Here is a 16,999-nt window from a genome sequence, read left to right as displayed (position 1 = left end):
AGTGGAAAAGAGAGTGGCATCACTAGAGTTGCTAAAGCTTGTATGAGTTGCACCACATGAAGACACAGAACTTTGCTATGTTTGAAGGAAAAGTTGCTGAAGAACTGCAAGAAGTTGAATTCATGTAAGAACCAGTTGGTTTCAACTGGCATATATTTATTTACTTCTTATTCCCTATGGATTTATCTCAGCCACTGCAATGCAATGAGCAAAGAGAAACACAACTGGGAATTCCCTGTTTCCCTATAGATAGAGTAAATAGATATATCAATTAGTAAAAGAGTAAAGGTAAGGTTAGTTGAAATACAGCAGATGTTCATAGAGTCTGTTCTTTAAGTTGGGAAGATTTATATATTATGTCTGTTATATTTTTATACAGAGAAGAGGATTTTCAGGGATGAAACTTCACATTCCTAGATGAGACCTTTTCATGGAAAAATACCAACCTGTCCTGTAGCCAACCCACTAACTCCGTAGCTTTTCCAGCAGAAAGGAAGGAGCAGTCTGGGAGTCACCTGCTCCCACCTCTATTCTTAATGCACCAAGTGGAACAGGCTCAGGAAACAGAGACTCACAATCTTCCCCTGTTGATTTCTGAGCAATAAATAGATTCAAGTGCAGCATGACATGATGTGCTCTGCTGTACATCTCAAATAGGCAGAGGAATGGGGATACCTCTGACTTCCAGACACAGGTACTCTTTACCTCCACTTTATCTGCCCCACCACAGTGAAGCAGAGACACTGAACTGGGATGAGGATGCATAAGACTCATTCAAGGTTTTACAGAAAATTGAGAGAGAGGAAAGACTCAGATAAAGATCTGAAACCAGAAGTACCACATTTTACAGTCTCAGGACCTATTATTGGGACAGATGGTTTCCCTGGGCAAAACTGAGAAAGAAGGAATCTCTGTTGTGGATTAAGGTTAAAATGCAATGTGGCTTTAAGGCCCTCCAGAAATGAGTTGCAGCAGAAAAATGTTTAATTGACCACAATCCACAAGATGCAAAACGCTTGCTTCCCACCTTGAAGTAGAATAAAAATGTAAAACACTGATTTCATTTTTACCTGCCAATGTGCAATGTTGTGAGTAAAAAGAAACAAAAAACTATACTTCCAAAACTCAACTGTTGACATTTCATGAAGTTAAACCTTCCTCTTGCTTTGGTTTATTTACCTGTAAAAACTGAATGCATTGAGATTTTTCTATGTCATTATTATATGTATATTTTTATCCCCAAAGGCAGTAAATTAAATAGAGCAACTAGTGTCTGTGACTCTATGTTTTTTTTCCTTCAGGCTGGAAGGTTCATAGAGTTTCATCTTAAATATAACCTAAGGCCTCATCTTTTATTTCAAAACTAAGAGGTGTCCCCAAAGAGGACTGAAAGGGATTGCTGCTTTATGACCATATAGGACTACAATAGGTCAAACAATGAAAGAACAATACATTGATGTCTAGAAGTAAGGGTAAAAGCATTTCACTTGACTTTCTGTTGTAGTGACACTAAGGATACACGCAAATTTTGGCTAAGATACATCATTTATTACTGAAATAAAAGGTATTATACAGGTATTTGTAGACTTTCCAAAACCACTTCCCACGTTAGAGGTAATTTTTCACTGCCTTGATTTCAACTTTGAAACTTCCATCCAAAAAGGGGATTTTTGCTTTCTAAAAATCACTTGACAAGCAAACAAAAGAAAATGTCACTATAAGTACATCCTCATCATGGCATGCAAGACATTCTTTTAACTTCAGGTGAGGAAAGCCCTGTGCAATGCCTTCCAAGTCTGCATACTCCAAGTCTTAGTCCATTTCTGTCATGCAAACGGGGCCATGATTCTGGCCAGCAATGATCAGTGTCTATAACATAGGTGTTCCTTTCATTGTAAGCAGTCAGGGCTAAGGTCCCTAACATTTGGTAGGAGAACAGCCCTCAGTCTCAGCAATAAGCACTGACAGTAGTGGAGTTTCAATTGCAGAATGAGCTCCCACAGGGAAATACTTTAATTTAGCCCTGATCATCTAGCTGGCATGCTGGGAGAGCATCCCTCTAAATTAAACCCTCCAAATCTAGCTGGAACAATACTTCCTCCTAATATATGTATACAAAGAATATCTTACACTCACAAAAGAAAAATGAGCAGTGAGGAGCATTAAATCTGCAAGGAACTTGGCTGTGTTCATCTCATTTCCTAGAAAACTAGTTGAGATATTGTGATGGCAAGGAGAGAAGGTGGGCTGAAAGAGGAAGGTTTTGCAGATTAATTGAAGGTGGAATTTGACTGCTGGAACGTTCTATAAAATAAAATAAAATAATATAAAATAAAATAGAATAAAATAAAATAAAATAAAATAGATAAGATAAATTTTAAAAAAATAATAAATCCAGCTTGCAGTGTTACTGAGTTTAGAAACCATCTGTAAAATGAACCTAACACATAAATCCAAACCAGAAGGTTTCAGTGACAAAATAAACTCATGAGATATATTTAAGACCTTTAAGTTTCTATAACAAGGCCAATTATATGTAGCCTGTTGCAGAATAACATTGGATGGCATTTTAGCTCAGCCTACATATAGAAAATGTTGGGAATTTTCAACAGACATCATTAGCCTTTATGTGATAATTGTAACATGTTTGAAATATATTGTGACTTTCTTAGGAGAATGGGTATCGCTATCTAGTGCCAGTCAGCTAACTCCCTGACAGCAGGACGGGAAGCAGTGCCAGCACTGAACACTGCCTTTTGAAAGCATGTCCCACATAAAGTGATAACTCATTCTTTAAGGAGGTTAATAGATCCAGGCATAAAAAAGCCCTGGCAAAGCAAGTTCATACAGCTTCAGTTGGAGAAACAGCACGTGTACCCTGTATCCAAGTGCAGAACTACAACCAGTGTGCTTTGTGTCACATGGAAACACTGGGTTGTTTTCCCCAGTGAATTTACTAGATCATTGAGGTGATGCCGGAGCTAAATATTCATCTTTGTGAAAAGTATTATTGCTTCAGCATAAACATTACACAGCTGTGATAAAGACTAACATAATTTATTTTGAAACTGAAGTGAAAACAAGCACTGACTTGAATCGTAGGAAAAAAATCCCAACAAACTAAGCTCCTTATTTGAAAGGAAAATACCACACTGCAGGGTTTATTATCTCAAGTGCACGACTTCGCCACATCCCACATTGTCCATTTGAAAGGAAGAATTATTATTGTATAAAACAGAGTAACAAATTGTTTTTCCAAGAAGGAACTTTAGTCACAGCATGCCTATAAAGATGTATAGGAAGAGCATGTGACAAAGGGCATGACCCAATAAACATTGGGAGAGTGTTTTTTTCTTGAGGAATTGAAGAGAATATTTTAACTATTATTACTCATGCCAGGCTTAAGGTAGGTATAGTGTAAAGGAAAAAAAAACCCAAACCAAAACAACTTAAAGATCCAAGATCTGATCCAACTTTCACTGAAGTGAAGATTTTCCCCTAATAAACATACAGCCATCCTCAGCTACATTACTCTCCTCAATATTGACTTGAATCTGTTGACATAATGAAACCAATCCCCAAACCCATAAACAACCCCAAGCCTCACAACCAATAGGAGTGTTTCAAGTTTTCACTATTTTAGTACTCAGATTCATGATAGCTGACCTATTCTCAATTCAACAGCTGCTGGGACTAATATATTGTGTTATAGCTATCTGAATTATAAAGCAAAATTTCAACAAAATCCCAAAGTATATAGCATGATCTAGTTCATGCTCAATTCATGGAAACCAAGAGATTTATACCAATTAACTGGGTCTGAAAAGTCATTCTTCTTGAATCAGTCTCCATGTCTTGAGTCCAAAGCCTGATAGCTAAATATTTGAGTTTTGTAATGAGCATGAGAGAGCTGGAAGGCTCATCAGATGTGAGCCTGATATGAATATAGTAATTTATTAAAACTCACCAGAATCTGAAGTTTTCAGACTTGGATCAGTTACAATACTCTACCTGAGGCTGCAAACAGATTTGAGAGTAATAACCTCCCCCTTCTCTGGTAAAATAAGTGGACAGGATCCCTGTTATTTTCTTTTGGAGCCAAGGGTATTAGATGAAGAGGTTGAGGAACACCAGGATATAAATACCAATGAGCACATACCACAGATTTAGTTTTTTCTCTAACACCTTCTGCACTGTTACTTAATCCTAATTGTTAACTTCACAAATATTTATAACTGGGTAATTTAATGCAAGAAGATTCTTGATGTGTAGAAGTAATTGATGTATATAAATATCGTAGGAGCACAGCCTTTCACAACAGACTGCAAGGCAAAGACCATTTCTTCCTTTGAAAGTGTTTAGCACCTAGGACACTGACTTAAATCTTCTACTCATACTGGAACATAACTATTATGAAATAATATGCACTAGCTATTTTCCAACAGTCTCCAACAGAAATTAAATGGTATCATGAACTGAACTAAGATGATGCAATTAAAACAAGGCAGTTGAATGAAGACAGTTGTGCAGCAGCATCATACAATTACTTATTTCTAACATCATGATCTGTAATTTCCTTAGATAAAACTGTACTGGATGTTTTTAAAAATCAAAAAAACACCTAATCAGACTACACATCAGAACATATGGCAAAACATACACACCTTGTATGAGCCACAGCTCTTTCCCGCTGGTTTCTCCGTTCCCAGCAAGATTCTGCTTCACTAAAGTGTTGTTACACATGAAACAGAGCTGATCTCCATTTCTAGCCCTGACAATCAAGCTATAGCTCTGTCAGCTGTGTAGGTGTATGTATGTATGTGTGTTGGAGTATGTATGGAGTTCTGCATCAAGAGAAGTGTGGCCAGCAGGTCAAGGGAGGTGATTCTCCCCCTCTACCTAGCTCTGGTGAGACCCCACCTGGAGTACTGTGGCCAGTTCTGGAGCCCCTATTACAAGAGAGATATGGAGGTGCTGGAACATGTCCAGAGAAGGGCCACAAGGATGATCAGAGGGCTGGAGCACCTCTCCTATGAGGTCAGACTGAAGGAGTTGGGGCTGTTCAGTCTGGAGAAGAGAAGGCTCTGAGGTGACCTTATTGTGGCCTTCCAGTATCTGAAGGGGGCCTACAAGAAGGCTGGGGAGAGACTTCTCAGGATATCAGATAGTGATAGGACTAGGGGGAATGGAATGAAGCTGGAGGTGGGGAAATTCAAACTGGACGTGAGGAGGAAGTTCTTCACCATGAGAGTGGTGAAGCCCTGGAATGGGTTGTCCAGGGGGGTGTTTAAGCCCAGGCTGGATGAGGCTCCGGGCAGCCTGATCTAGTGTGGGGTATCTCTGCCCATGGCAGGGGGGTTGGAACTAGATGATCCTTGTGGTCCCTTCCAACCCTGACTGACACTATACTATACTACTATGTAATGTCCTACCAGTATGTTCAGCATCATCGCCCAACTTTCTCTGGTTTTGAGTCATTCAAGAAGGTTGACTTGTCCTGTGTCCACTGGTGACTGGCTCTTACCTTAAACAAATGCAGGAGCTTCATCCTTAATGCAGAGTGTCTTTAAGCAGGCTTGCACAGGGTGCTTGTGTGTGCCAAAAGACAAACCTACCATCTACCACAGGAGCTGGGCTGTGACCTGGAAAGAGTCATTTCAGTTTCCATCTCCTCTTGCTCTCCCTGCATTCTTTACCACAACAGGAGTGACTAGTATGCAGCCCAACACCCCTATGCAGCAAGCTGATGTCTCCTGAATGCTAACAGCCTCATATTCACAATACTGACTACTGGGGACACCAGGAGTGAATCCATGTTTTTTTCTAGCAAAGAATCTGCTTCATCTGAAAATGAGCATCACTGCTGACAGCAGCACCATACTGATATAAACCCCGCAGCTCTAGGTTAGTTCAAATAGCCTGCAGCTTAAGGTTATTACCCTTTTCCAAATGTCTTTTCAGCTTCATATACCCTCACATCTACCATTCCAAAAATAGGATGCTCAGCCCTCTGCAAGGCAGCAGCCCTGTTTAATTCCACAAGCTACCCTTGTCAAAGCAGTAAAACTCACTTCACTTGCCAGCCTGTGCAACTCTGGCATTGAAATCCCCTCTAGAAAGGTCATGAGGAAATAGAGCCACAAGGATGATTAGGGGACTTGAGCACCTCCCCTATGAAGAAAGACGGAGATCCCTTGGGCTGTTCAGTCTTGAGAAGACTGAGAGAGGATCTGATCCATCAATGTGTATAAATATCTGAGGGGTGGGTGTCAAGTGGAGGGGGCCAATCTCTTTTTGGTGGTGCACAGTAATAAGACAAGGAACAATGGGTTCAAACTTGAACATAGAAGATTTCACCTCAACAAGAGGAGAAACTTCTTTACAGTGAGGGTGATGGAGCACTGGAACAGGCTGCCCAGGGAGGTTGTGGAGTCTCCATCTCTGGAGACTTTCAAAACCCACCTGGATGCATTCCTGCGTGGACTACCCTAAGTGATCCTGCTTTGGCAGGGGGGTTGGACCCAATGATCTTTTGAGGTCCCTTCCGACCTCTAATATACTGTGACACTGTGAAAGGACTGAGTAAAACTCTGATATTTCTCACAAATATCATGGAGGCCTCATTTAGACTTCAAAAATAAAATAATAAAAAACCCACCCTAATCCTGAGTTGCATCTGTATCCTGAAATACTTCTACAGTCTTTCTTATCCTGACCTTGCCTACTGTTGATAATGATACCACAACTCCTCACGTAACTTCAGTTTGACAGCTGAAATCTGTTGAAGACTTTCTTTATGAAAGTTCCTACTGAGAGAGGGTATCACAAGAATTTTTACAAGGAGAAATCTAAATTGAATGAACTGTGCCTGTTTGCTGTGTGAATTGATGTTGATCCAAAAGCAAAAGGAAGATATCATCAGAGAGGATTCCAGGCCTTAAAATAAAGCTGAAGGAAAAGTAGTGTTTGAAAAACGACTTACAGGTGTGCTGCTCTCTTTGAGGATTATCTGAGAACACAGATGGTGTTTGGCATATTTGTGACATTGTGGGGTTCCTCCAGAGTCATAAATTTCAGTCCAATAGATTAGAACAGAATTGAGTGGCATCTCTCACTGTACTTACAGGTTCAAAGTTAAAGGTGCCCAGTATTAATTCCCTTCCACACTGATCCTCTGTGTTAAAGAGATGGAGGAGAGAATCTTTCTGGATTGAACCACGCTACCTGTATGGGCTTCCATATGACTATGCATGTGGGTTACACTGGAAACCACACAAAATGGGAAATGCCTGATCTGTTGCACTCTTTCCCCTCAGCTGAAAAGGTCTCTTTCCTGGCAGCTATTAGATAGGAGTTTGGCATCACGGAGAGGGTGAGATGGCATAGCTGTGAGCCACAGTGCAGCCACTGAGGTCTCTGTCCCCAGAAGTTCCCCCAAGATCTTTGCAAATGTCTCAGTTCTTTTCATTCCTCATTCCCCAAAGTACACTTAGAATCATGCAATCATAGAATTGCTAGGGTTGGAAGGGACCTCAAGGATCAGCTAGTTCCAACCCCCCTGCCATGGGCAGGGACACCTCACACTAGATCAGGTGCTCAGAGACACATCCAGCCTGGCCTTAAAAACCTCCAGGGATGAGGCTTCACACACCTCCCTGGGTAACCTGTTCCAGCGTTTCATCACCCTCATGGTGAAGAATTTCTTCCTAACATCCAATCTGAATCTGCCCATTTCTTTTTTTTTTTTTCCCATTCCCCCTAGTCCTATCATTACCTGATACCCTAAAAAGCCCCTCCCCAGCTTTTTTGTAGGCCCCCTTAAGACACTGGTCTCCTCGGAGCCTTCTCCAGACTGAATAGCCCCAACTCCTTCAGTCTGTCCTCACAGGAGAGATGCTCCAGCCCTCTAATCATCCTTATGGCCCTCCTCTGGACATGCTCCAGCACCTCCAGATCCTTTCTGTAACAGGGGCTCCAGAACTGGACAGAACAGCCCCAACTCTCTTGGGGACAGACAGAACAAGAATAAAGGAAAATAATTTTTCTTCCATTAGGGGGACCCTCCCTGTCACCTGTTAATTTCCTATTAACAACTCTTATCTCTTTCCAAGCTGAGCTCTCAGTTATTTTAAGAAAACAATGCCAGACAGTATCACAAATAGGATAAAGGGACTTGACCCAGCTTGACTCTTCTAATGGTCTTTTATGAAGAACTATGACCAGTTTTGCATCTTTCATAAGCCAAATGAATTTTAATATACTAAACTCCAGGGCGCATTTGTTTGCTAGGATTCTGTGAGCAGCAGTGAGTGATATATGGCTGTGCTGCCCTGTGTTTTGCTAGATGGCATTGTGATGGCAATCCTAGCAATCAGGTGTCTAGAGCCTGTTTTTCAGTGCTCTTTTCAAATATAATCACAATAAACACACTAATAGACAATATAAAGATTTCTCCTCTTCCACTGTTAAGCAGTGCTCTAGTGAGACACAGTGCTTTTGTTAGGAATAGCTAGGTAGATGGAAATGGTGGGTGGGATTTCGGTCAGAGAAGTTAATTACCTGATCTGGAATTTGGCCAGCATACCAGGGCTAACTTCTGTGATCTTATGAAAGAGGTGTGTGGCCCTTAATGATCTCAGAAATTCAGGACCTCTCTTTCATATTTCAGACAGCTGCTCTCCAATAGCTTCCTCTTTGGTGGCATAGTAGGATGTGACTCTCTAGTGACTTACACCACCAATTTAAGAACCAACTACCACCTTCGAAGTCTCAGCCCCAGTGTGACTGTAGTCTGACCGTGCACAGCATGAAGTACACCTATTGGAGCTGGTTTACTCAGCAGAGTCTTTTGTGTAGTTGACAGAGAGCATTCAGAGAGGCCTCATCTCTGCCTTGTGCCACTGCAGCACAGGGCACACACACATTTTGCTAACAGTCAGAAAATGAATATATTCTGTTTAAGGGCAACAAAGCTGGTGAGGGGTCTGGAGCACAAGCCCTATGAGGAGAGGCTGAGGGAGCTGGGGTTGTTTAACCTGGAGAAGAGGAGGCTCAGGGGAGACCTTATTGCTCTCTACAAATACCTGAAGGGAGATTGTAGACAGGTGGGGGTTGGTCTCTTCTCCTGGGCAACCTTAGTTGATTAGGTGGTGTTGGATTGGTTGATGGGTTGGACGCGATGATCTTGAAGGTCTCTTCCAACCTGGTTTATTCTATGTATTCTATGTAACCAGCACCAGAACAAGAGGACAAAACCTCAAGCTGCGCCACGGGAGGCTTAGGCTGGATGTTAGGAAGAAATTCTTCACAGAAAGAGAGATTGGCCATTGGAATGGGCTACCCAGGGAGGTGGTGGAGTCACCATCACTGGAGGTGTTTAGGAAGAGACTGGATGGGGTGCTTGGTGCCATGGTTTAGTTGATTAGATAGTGTTGGATGATAGGTTGGACTTGATGATCTCAAAGGTCTTTTCCAACCTGGCTAATTCTATATTCTATATTCTCTATTCTCTATTCTATTGTCATTTCTGTGCTGAAAGCAGAGCAGTTTCCAGAACAAATACCTTATGTCCAGAAAGAATAAGAAAGTGAGCAAAGTACTTATAAATGTATAATGAGGCTTTTTTAAAAACACAAAACAAACCCTAAGGTGAATTGAGCTGCATTCAAAAAGACTGACCATTTAACTGCTGAAAAAGCCAAAATCCCACTGTGGCTGCAACTGACAGCTTGATTAGTGTCTCTTTTTCAAGGTTTTGAAAAGTACCTTAGCAGGGTGTGCGGGGGAGAAGGATAAATTATGAAGGTGCCACCTACAGCTCTCATTAATTTCCAGTCAAATAAAAGTCCCAAACTTTAAAAATGTAGCATTTGCTCTCCCAAATGTAAACAAAGTCTACAGGGCTGTGCTGCTCTTAAGTTGAGGAAATAATCATATATCAGTGTCTGGGTGGAAAGAGCAACACAGCCAAGTCCCACCTTGGTAAATTCACTTCTCTGAGGACCGCAGCGCTCCCTGGACTGACCCTTTTCTCACTCATGCGCACGGACCCACTGCTGACAGCGTGCCCTCAACTCACCATGGAATTCATGGCAAAGTGATTGTGCTGCGTCTGTAGATCAAGGGCATGTTGGTAGCTCACGCCGATCTCCGTGTGACTCTGCAGGAACAATTCTTTGTTGTGGCTGATCCAGTCAAACATCTAGAAGTATTCACACAGAATAGAGGAAGAGGAAACAGACAAACAAAGAACAAAGTGTTAGGGCTGAAATGAAAAGGCAGAGATGGTGCAAAATATAAACCCCCACGGTTCTGACACACATGGATACGCAAGACAGTCAAAACCCCCTCATCGAGCCTCCTCACCCAAACAAGCTGCTGCTGAGCAATGGACACATTTAAATTGTCACCATATTTTGCTATTAACAGAAGGATAGGTCAGGAAACGTAGCTCAAAGCATGTTCCTCAGTGAGCTGATCTCATAGTCTTTTCCTATAAGTAATGAGAATTTCATATACTGAAAAAGATGGCACCAGAAGGACCTAAAATCAGAGGTTGCTTTACTGACCAAAGACCTAGCAGTTCATAAAGAACCCTTAATCCAGAAATGGACAAAAAAATTCCAATAATATTATTGATGTGATTTTTTTCACACCCCCCCCCCCCTTTCTTTTTCATCTATACATAAAGTTTCCAAATGTTAAACTTCAAAAAGCCACTTTACTTCCTACACTCATGTTTCTTAGGTATTTCCAATTCCAAAGCCAGAACTCAGTCCTGTCTTCCACTTATTATTTTTGGGATGAAGAGAGAAAAAGGAAAAAAATACTTTATTAATACCTATAAAGAGTACACATTTAAAATTCTCCCTCTTCCCAATGTATTTCCAAGCAAAAATGGATAGCCCAGGACTTCAGACACAGATAAAAATATACTGAATAAAGCTGGTGAAACAAATTCCTTGGTTTGTAGCATATGAATGGACATTTCAATCTGCAGCACGTTCATTCATTACAAGGTGTCACAAGTCAGCTAGGAGATAGCCTGTTTAGGTTTGGCTTGGTTTGTATTGTGTTGGAGACTAAATGCAACAAAAACAAAACTCTTTAATTCTTTACTCCTGTCTGCAGCTCTGCAGGTGTTACAATCTCAGATTTCCTCTTTTCTGCAAACAACTTTGTCACAGAATCTCATTAAACCATGTTCTCTCATCCACATCCTGGTGAATTGTCCACTGTTAAAGACTCTCTTATAATAAAAACTCCAATTTACTAATTCATTAAAAGGAACACAAGCCCTATGAGGAGAGACTGAAGAGGGCTGGGGTTGCTTAGCCTGGAGAAGAGGAGGCTCAGGGGAGACCACCTTGCTCTCTACAACTACCTTAAGGGAGGTTGTAGACAGGTGGGGGCTGGTCTCTTCTCCCAGGCAACCAGCACCAGAACAAGAGGACACAGTCTCAAGCTGCACCAGGGGAGGTTTAGGCTGGAGGTTAGGAAGAAATTCTATACAGAGAGAGTGATTGGCCATTGGAATGGGCTGCCTGGGGAGGTGGTGGAGTCACCATCATTGGAGGTATTTAGGAGGAGACTGGATAGGGTGCTTGGTTGCATGGTTTAGTTGATTAGGTGGTGTTGGATGATAGGTTGGATGTGATGATCTCAAAGGTCTCTTCCAACCTGGTCTATGCAGTTCTCGGTGTTAGAGGAAGTGTTTTGCGGTGTAAAGGCAAGTGACGTACCATCTAAGCAAACATCTTACAGTGAAAGGATCAGTCCAGATCTTTCTTATAGCATTGACATGTCTTCCAGTCAAGAGATATTCTATTCTTCAGCACTGAATAACTATTTTTGACCTGCAGCAGCTGAAGAACACTCAGAGCCCACTGGTCAGGCCCTGGGTGTTGCTGTGGTTGCTCGGGGTCAGTCACCGGTTCCCTATAGAGATGGTGCTCCTAGGAGTAAAGGCTCTCTATGGGTCACCTAAGATTCTTGCAATGAACTTGACATTTCGTGCTGAGCACTCAATTCACCGTGGGAGTGCACTGCTTTATGCAGGGGATTTGTAGAAATAATATTGAATATCCCTTTTATCAAAAGGCAAATAAACACTGCAAGTGCTCCAATGCTACCAGACACACTACACTGACCCGGCCCCACAGATTTGTCAGACATGCCTGACTTCTTAATCTCTTACTTACAAAAATACACTTGCAACTACAGAGTGTACACTAGCTTGTATTTTGTGCTGATGAATAAGGGTCAAATTTAGTTCAAGTTACAAGGCTCCAAGTCCAGAGGAGTATCATTGACACAGTTGCTTTCTTATTTGTATCCATAGAGCTGATAAAAATCAGACCTATCACCTTCTTTTTTTTTCCAGAAAGTATAAATCACAAGATTTCAGCAAGGACAAGTTCAGGGATTTCAAATATTACTGGCAATTAAAGAGAATGAAACCACCTATTATAACCTGAAGAGACACCTAAAGCTTTCTCACTGGATTCCCTTTCCTCACTGGATTCCCTTTCCTCACTTCATTAAGATTCAATAAGCAACATTAACACAAAATAATTTGCCACACTTGTAGGTTTAAGGGGGAAAAAAAAAAACAACAAAGGCAAAAAGAACCACCCCATAAAGCCAATAAAGGAAAATTCCACAACACCAAAGTTCCTGTCTCAACAAGAAGATTTTACATCTCTGCTGAGAAACCAACACAGATTTCTTGTAAGCAGATACATTTGATGCAAACATTTTTATATGCTTTAAACAATTTAAAGACATTCAGGGAGGAGAAAACTGGCAGCAATCCACTAAAAATAAACAGCAAATCTAATATTTTCTGCTCAGTAAAGCCGAATCAGGATCTTTTTAAGACAAGTAATTTTAACTAGCAATCTATTATTCTGCGGATAGGGAGCATTTCCTCCATCTAATCTATGCACACATTATTGGATGAGAATCTAGGTTAAGTTAAACCACACTTCAGCCTTTTAAATTCGGTAATGAACCACAAAGGGGAAAAAAAAAGAAAGAGAGAAAATTTATAGATTTTTCAATATTTTGATCTTGTTTATTCAACTGAAATACACAACAGCAGAACAAAGGATGTACCTTCAAAAAGTCTGAAACCTACACTGAGCAGCAGATCTCAGTGATGTGATGTGTACTCCCTTCCAAAACATCATGGTTTTTAAATCTTCCATTCATGGACAATAGCAAATTTTGGAAGATACTCAATTTTAGTTTAGACTTTGAATCTTTCTATTACACTCTTCATAAAAAATCACTTTGGTTTCAGCTGGCCTATGCCTGCAGCAAATTATCCCTCATCAATATGTTCTGGAATCTCTCCCCAGCTCTCTCAAGTCTCACTTGAAAGCCCAGAGAATTAAGAGTTTTGTGTTTCCTGTGGTTTGGAGCTGGGAGAAGCAAGATGTCTAGGAATGAGTGCAGAGTCAAAAAATGCAGATTCACAACAGTCTGAAGTATAGTTAATGATACACTTTGCTCTGTAAAAAAACTTTTATGGCTCTTAAGTCTTAATGACTAATAAGCCATATTTAGAATAACTCTTGCTTTACACAGCAACCAGGGCTTTGCAAGAGAGCAGACATGTCTACCTTATGCAATGCATTACTACAGCAGGGATACCCAAACAAGTTTCAGAAAGACTGGTACTGATGAATGGCTCAGTCCAGTGCTTGTGTGGAAATACCAACTTGACTCTCAAAGCAGCACACCCATGGCACAGTACTGCTTGGATTTGGATACAATGGTTTTATTTCTGGGGCTGGTTTCTCCAGAGACTTCTCAAGCACTTCTGCTTAATGCTTACTCAACAGGTATCCAGAAAATAGTACAGCACACAGGTTTGGCATCAGGGAAAACTTTGTACTTTCCCCATCCTAATCAAGGATGCATGGAAATAAGTATCACACAGTCCCACAGATCATGAGGTTTTCTTAATAATCATAGGGTTTTACTAAATAAACAAAAGTTACCTAAAAATGGCATCACATTTGCTGTTAAGATCTAGTGAGTTGTGCTTTCAAGCTTTTTTCTTTGACCATGAAGTCTAAAATGGACCTAGCAATTTTCTCATAATACTATAACTAGAAGTTGAGGCTTAAAGATCCTAGATTTTGGGTGACTTAATGATGCTGTGAGAGTTTGCAGTGCGTCGCCAGGAGGTTTCAACGTGATGGTCTGTCAGCATTGTCTGGCCTGGCCCATATTACTAGCTATATTTCCTGAAAGCTTTCAAGTTAAACTTTTTTCCACATAAACCCCACTGATGCTTCCTGTGTTCCAGAAGTGAGTGTGTTGCCTAGTTGGCTTAATTAAAGCACACCAGTAAGGATGTGAGCATGGCAATGACCCAACAATTGCTATTTTACTCAAGCCTGTGAGGACTGCCCCAGTTTCAAGAGGCTAACTACTAGAAAAATGTCCAACCTCCTTTGATAAGCTGGTTTCCCTGTCAAAGGAATGAGGGTATAATACAATAAAGAGTAGTCTGGGGAATCTGCCCTGTGGAATCATCTTAAACCAGATATAATGTTTCAGCTGAGATTTCCCCCTGCCCTGAACCGCTGCTATACAGCACTGTAGCAATTGATCTCATCCCATTCATGAAAAAGACTGCCCTAACAAACCTAGCCTAGTGCTTATCATAAAATTAATGGATCTTTAATTATTCCATTGACTTACTTTTTAGTTGGAGACATGCTGACTGCCAGTGAATTAATTCTTCTCTTAACTCTGCTAATCATTCCTGCAGTCATGAAGTCACACTAAACAGGCGCACAGAATAACTGAGATAGGGCATTGTATCACTTAAAAGAGGTGAACAAATTGTCCTCAATGTGTCCCAGACTGGCACTTCTCCACATCACCACAGATAATGTGGAAACCAATTAAGTAGTTAAGAGTTTTCCAGTGATTGAGTAGCTGGAGGGAGGGGTTCATCACACTAAACCAGAAGATAAACTTCCAATGGAATTATCTCTTGTAGTCTCTGTTTCTAACAAAAAAGTGAATGCACATTCTGAAAACGTGCTACATTTAATTAAGAAAATTAGTCTCTTATGACAGAGTCAGAAGAACTAAGAAAGTTTCTAAAGGTCTCCACCCTATACTTTGGCAACCCATCTACCCTAGCTGTGATTAATGATCATACACACACCAGTAATGACTGCACATCTGGTCTCAAGGCTACTTCACTTGAGAATTAGGGTATCAGATCATATCTCCAACATCAGTCCTGCTGGCAGCAATGAGTTCCTGTTTTGTCATCATAGTTGATGACCTACTAGAAAATCCAGGTGAAGTGCTAGACAAGCTGGTCATGAGTAAGTCCTATGGAGGGAGAATGTAACTCCTTGTATTCCCAGGTTTTGTAACATCTGGCAGGCTAGTGAACACAGGGTAAGAACATCTGTTCAAAAATGGAGAATACACAGATATGGAGCAGCATGTATGCAGACTGTGTGCAGTCCAGCCCTATCTCAGATAAAATGAGATTTATAACATCATTTCAAATAATAACCTCTACTCTCTGGCTTTTGTGAGAGCTTGCTGAGGAACATTAGCAATGGATCCTGAAATCGTGCTGCAGAGCACCCCAGGATGATGCTCCCACCGCATGGCTGGCAACACACCCTATGCCAAGTGGTAGATGGGAGGGTTACAGCCCACGTGGTTTTGGCAGCCAGCAAATTGAATATATTTATTAATGAAATTATTTATACATGCTAAAAATAATACATCCCAAATGTATCTAACACACTACTAGGGCTGGAATTAATTATGAACCTGCTTGTAGCAAACCATCCTCTCTGTAAATTCTGAGCCATAAATATCGAACTCATGGGGTAAGTAAGGGCAGAATGATAACCATTATAACCACACTGTCTTGAAGAACAATATAGTATGTATAGCAAGAAAACAGTCCCAAAGGGACACTCAAGTCAAGTCCAATCACTGCTTTTGGCAGCTAACCACAGTATCAAATTTCCTTTCATAAAGGGATGAAGCTCCACCTTCACTACTTCACTAGTTAAATACCACAGCTCAGCTCCTCCTATGAGAACCAGTTCCAGAAACTTTCAGCTCCTGTTACTGAACTCTTGATACACTCTCTGACCTAAATCAAACTCATGGCAAATTTATACACATTTGATCTTGGGTCAACACTGTCCTTTAAGTTAGAAAAGTTCTCTTCCTAGGCATTTAATCTTTTCCAGTGTGGATAGGGAGGGTTCATTTTCTCTCCTGCTCTTTGTTTCGCATGAGTTGGCTCTTTGATCTCTTTGTAAGATATACATCCTCTTTCTGCACTTGTTAGAGTTCATTATTACTTTTTTAACCAAACTAAGGTCCTAACAGAACTTTACAGAATGTTGACTTTTATACATTTTTTTCTGGAAATACTCCAGCTGACATCATCTAGTATCACCTCTGCAGGGCTTCTAGCATCAACTTGAGAAAAGAAATCACAAAAGTAGGAGAGCAACGTTAGTGCCTTCTTCTTTACCTCACTATCTTTACCTCACTATCTTTTATCTTGGTAGCTTCTTGTATAAATATTGACATATACCAGTAGCATTTGCTGGATTTGCTCTGAAAAGTGAAACTTGGGTTACGTTCCAAACAAGAAGAGCAAATTTGAGAGCACTTAGAAAATGTGAGGCAGGACTTTGTAATAAAAGTCAGTCAGTCTCATATGTAATGCGCTAGGCATAAATATGTTCTCCCACTATGTCTCCATATACTGCTAACAAAGAGAAAACAAGCAGAAAAAGCTAATCTAAAAGAGTACCTTGCCTGTAGTTCAGTAGAGGGTAGAAGAGTAATTTTATGCCAGATGAAATCCCTATTACATCAGTGCTTTCCAATTTTTTCCAGTTTGTGGCCCATAAAACTTTTCAAGGCAAGTGCTATAGCTAATTAAAGTCTTTGGATATAAATCTGTTTTATTGAATACCTTTATCAA

The 16,999-nt window shown here is 40.7% G+C and overlaps 1 protein-coding gene across 11 annotated transcripts in view; it reads right to left on the bottom strand.

Moving 5' to 3' along the window:
- Nucleotides 1-16,999, bottom strand: part of KALRN (kalirin RhoGEF kinase) — a 548,250-nt gene that overhangs the window by 294,331 nt on the left and 236,920 nt on the right. For all 11 annotated transcript variants that reach the window (XM_054176436.1, XM_054176489.1, XM_054176457.1 and 8 more), the window contains one exon: nt 10,079-10,201. In XM_054176436.1, the coding sequence (XP_054032411.1) occupies nt 10,079-10,201 (123 nt within the window). The remainder of the gene's footprint in view (nt 1-10,078; nt 10,202-16,999) is intronic.

The sequence above is a fragment of the Dryobates pubescens genome, chromosome 2 (genome assembly GCF_014839835.1).
Source record: "Dryobates pubescens isolate bDryPub1 chromosome 2, bDryPub1.pri, whole genome shotgun sequence".
Classification (NCBI taxonomy): domain Eukaryota; kingdom Metazoa; phylum Chordata; class Aves; order Piciformes; family Picidae; genus Dryobates; species Dryobates pubescens.
Note: the sequence above shows the minus strand (reverse complement) of the source record. Positions and strands in the feature narration are given on the sequence as shown.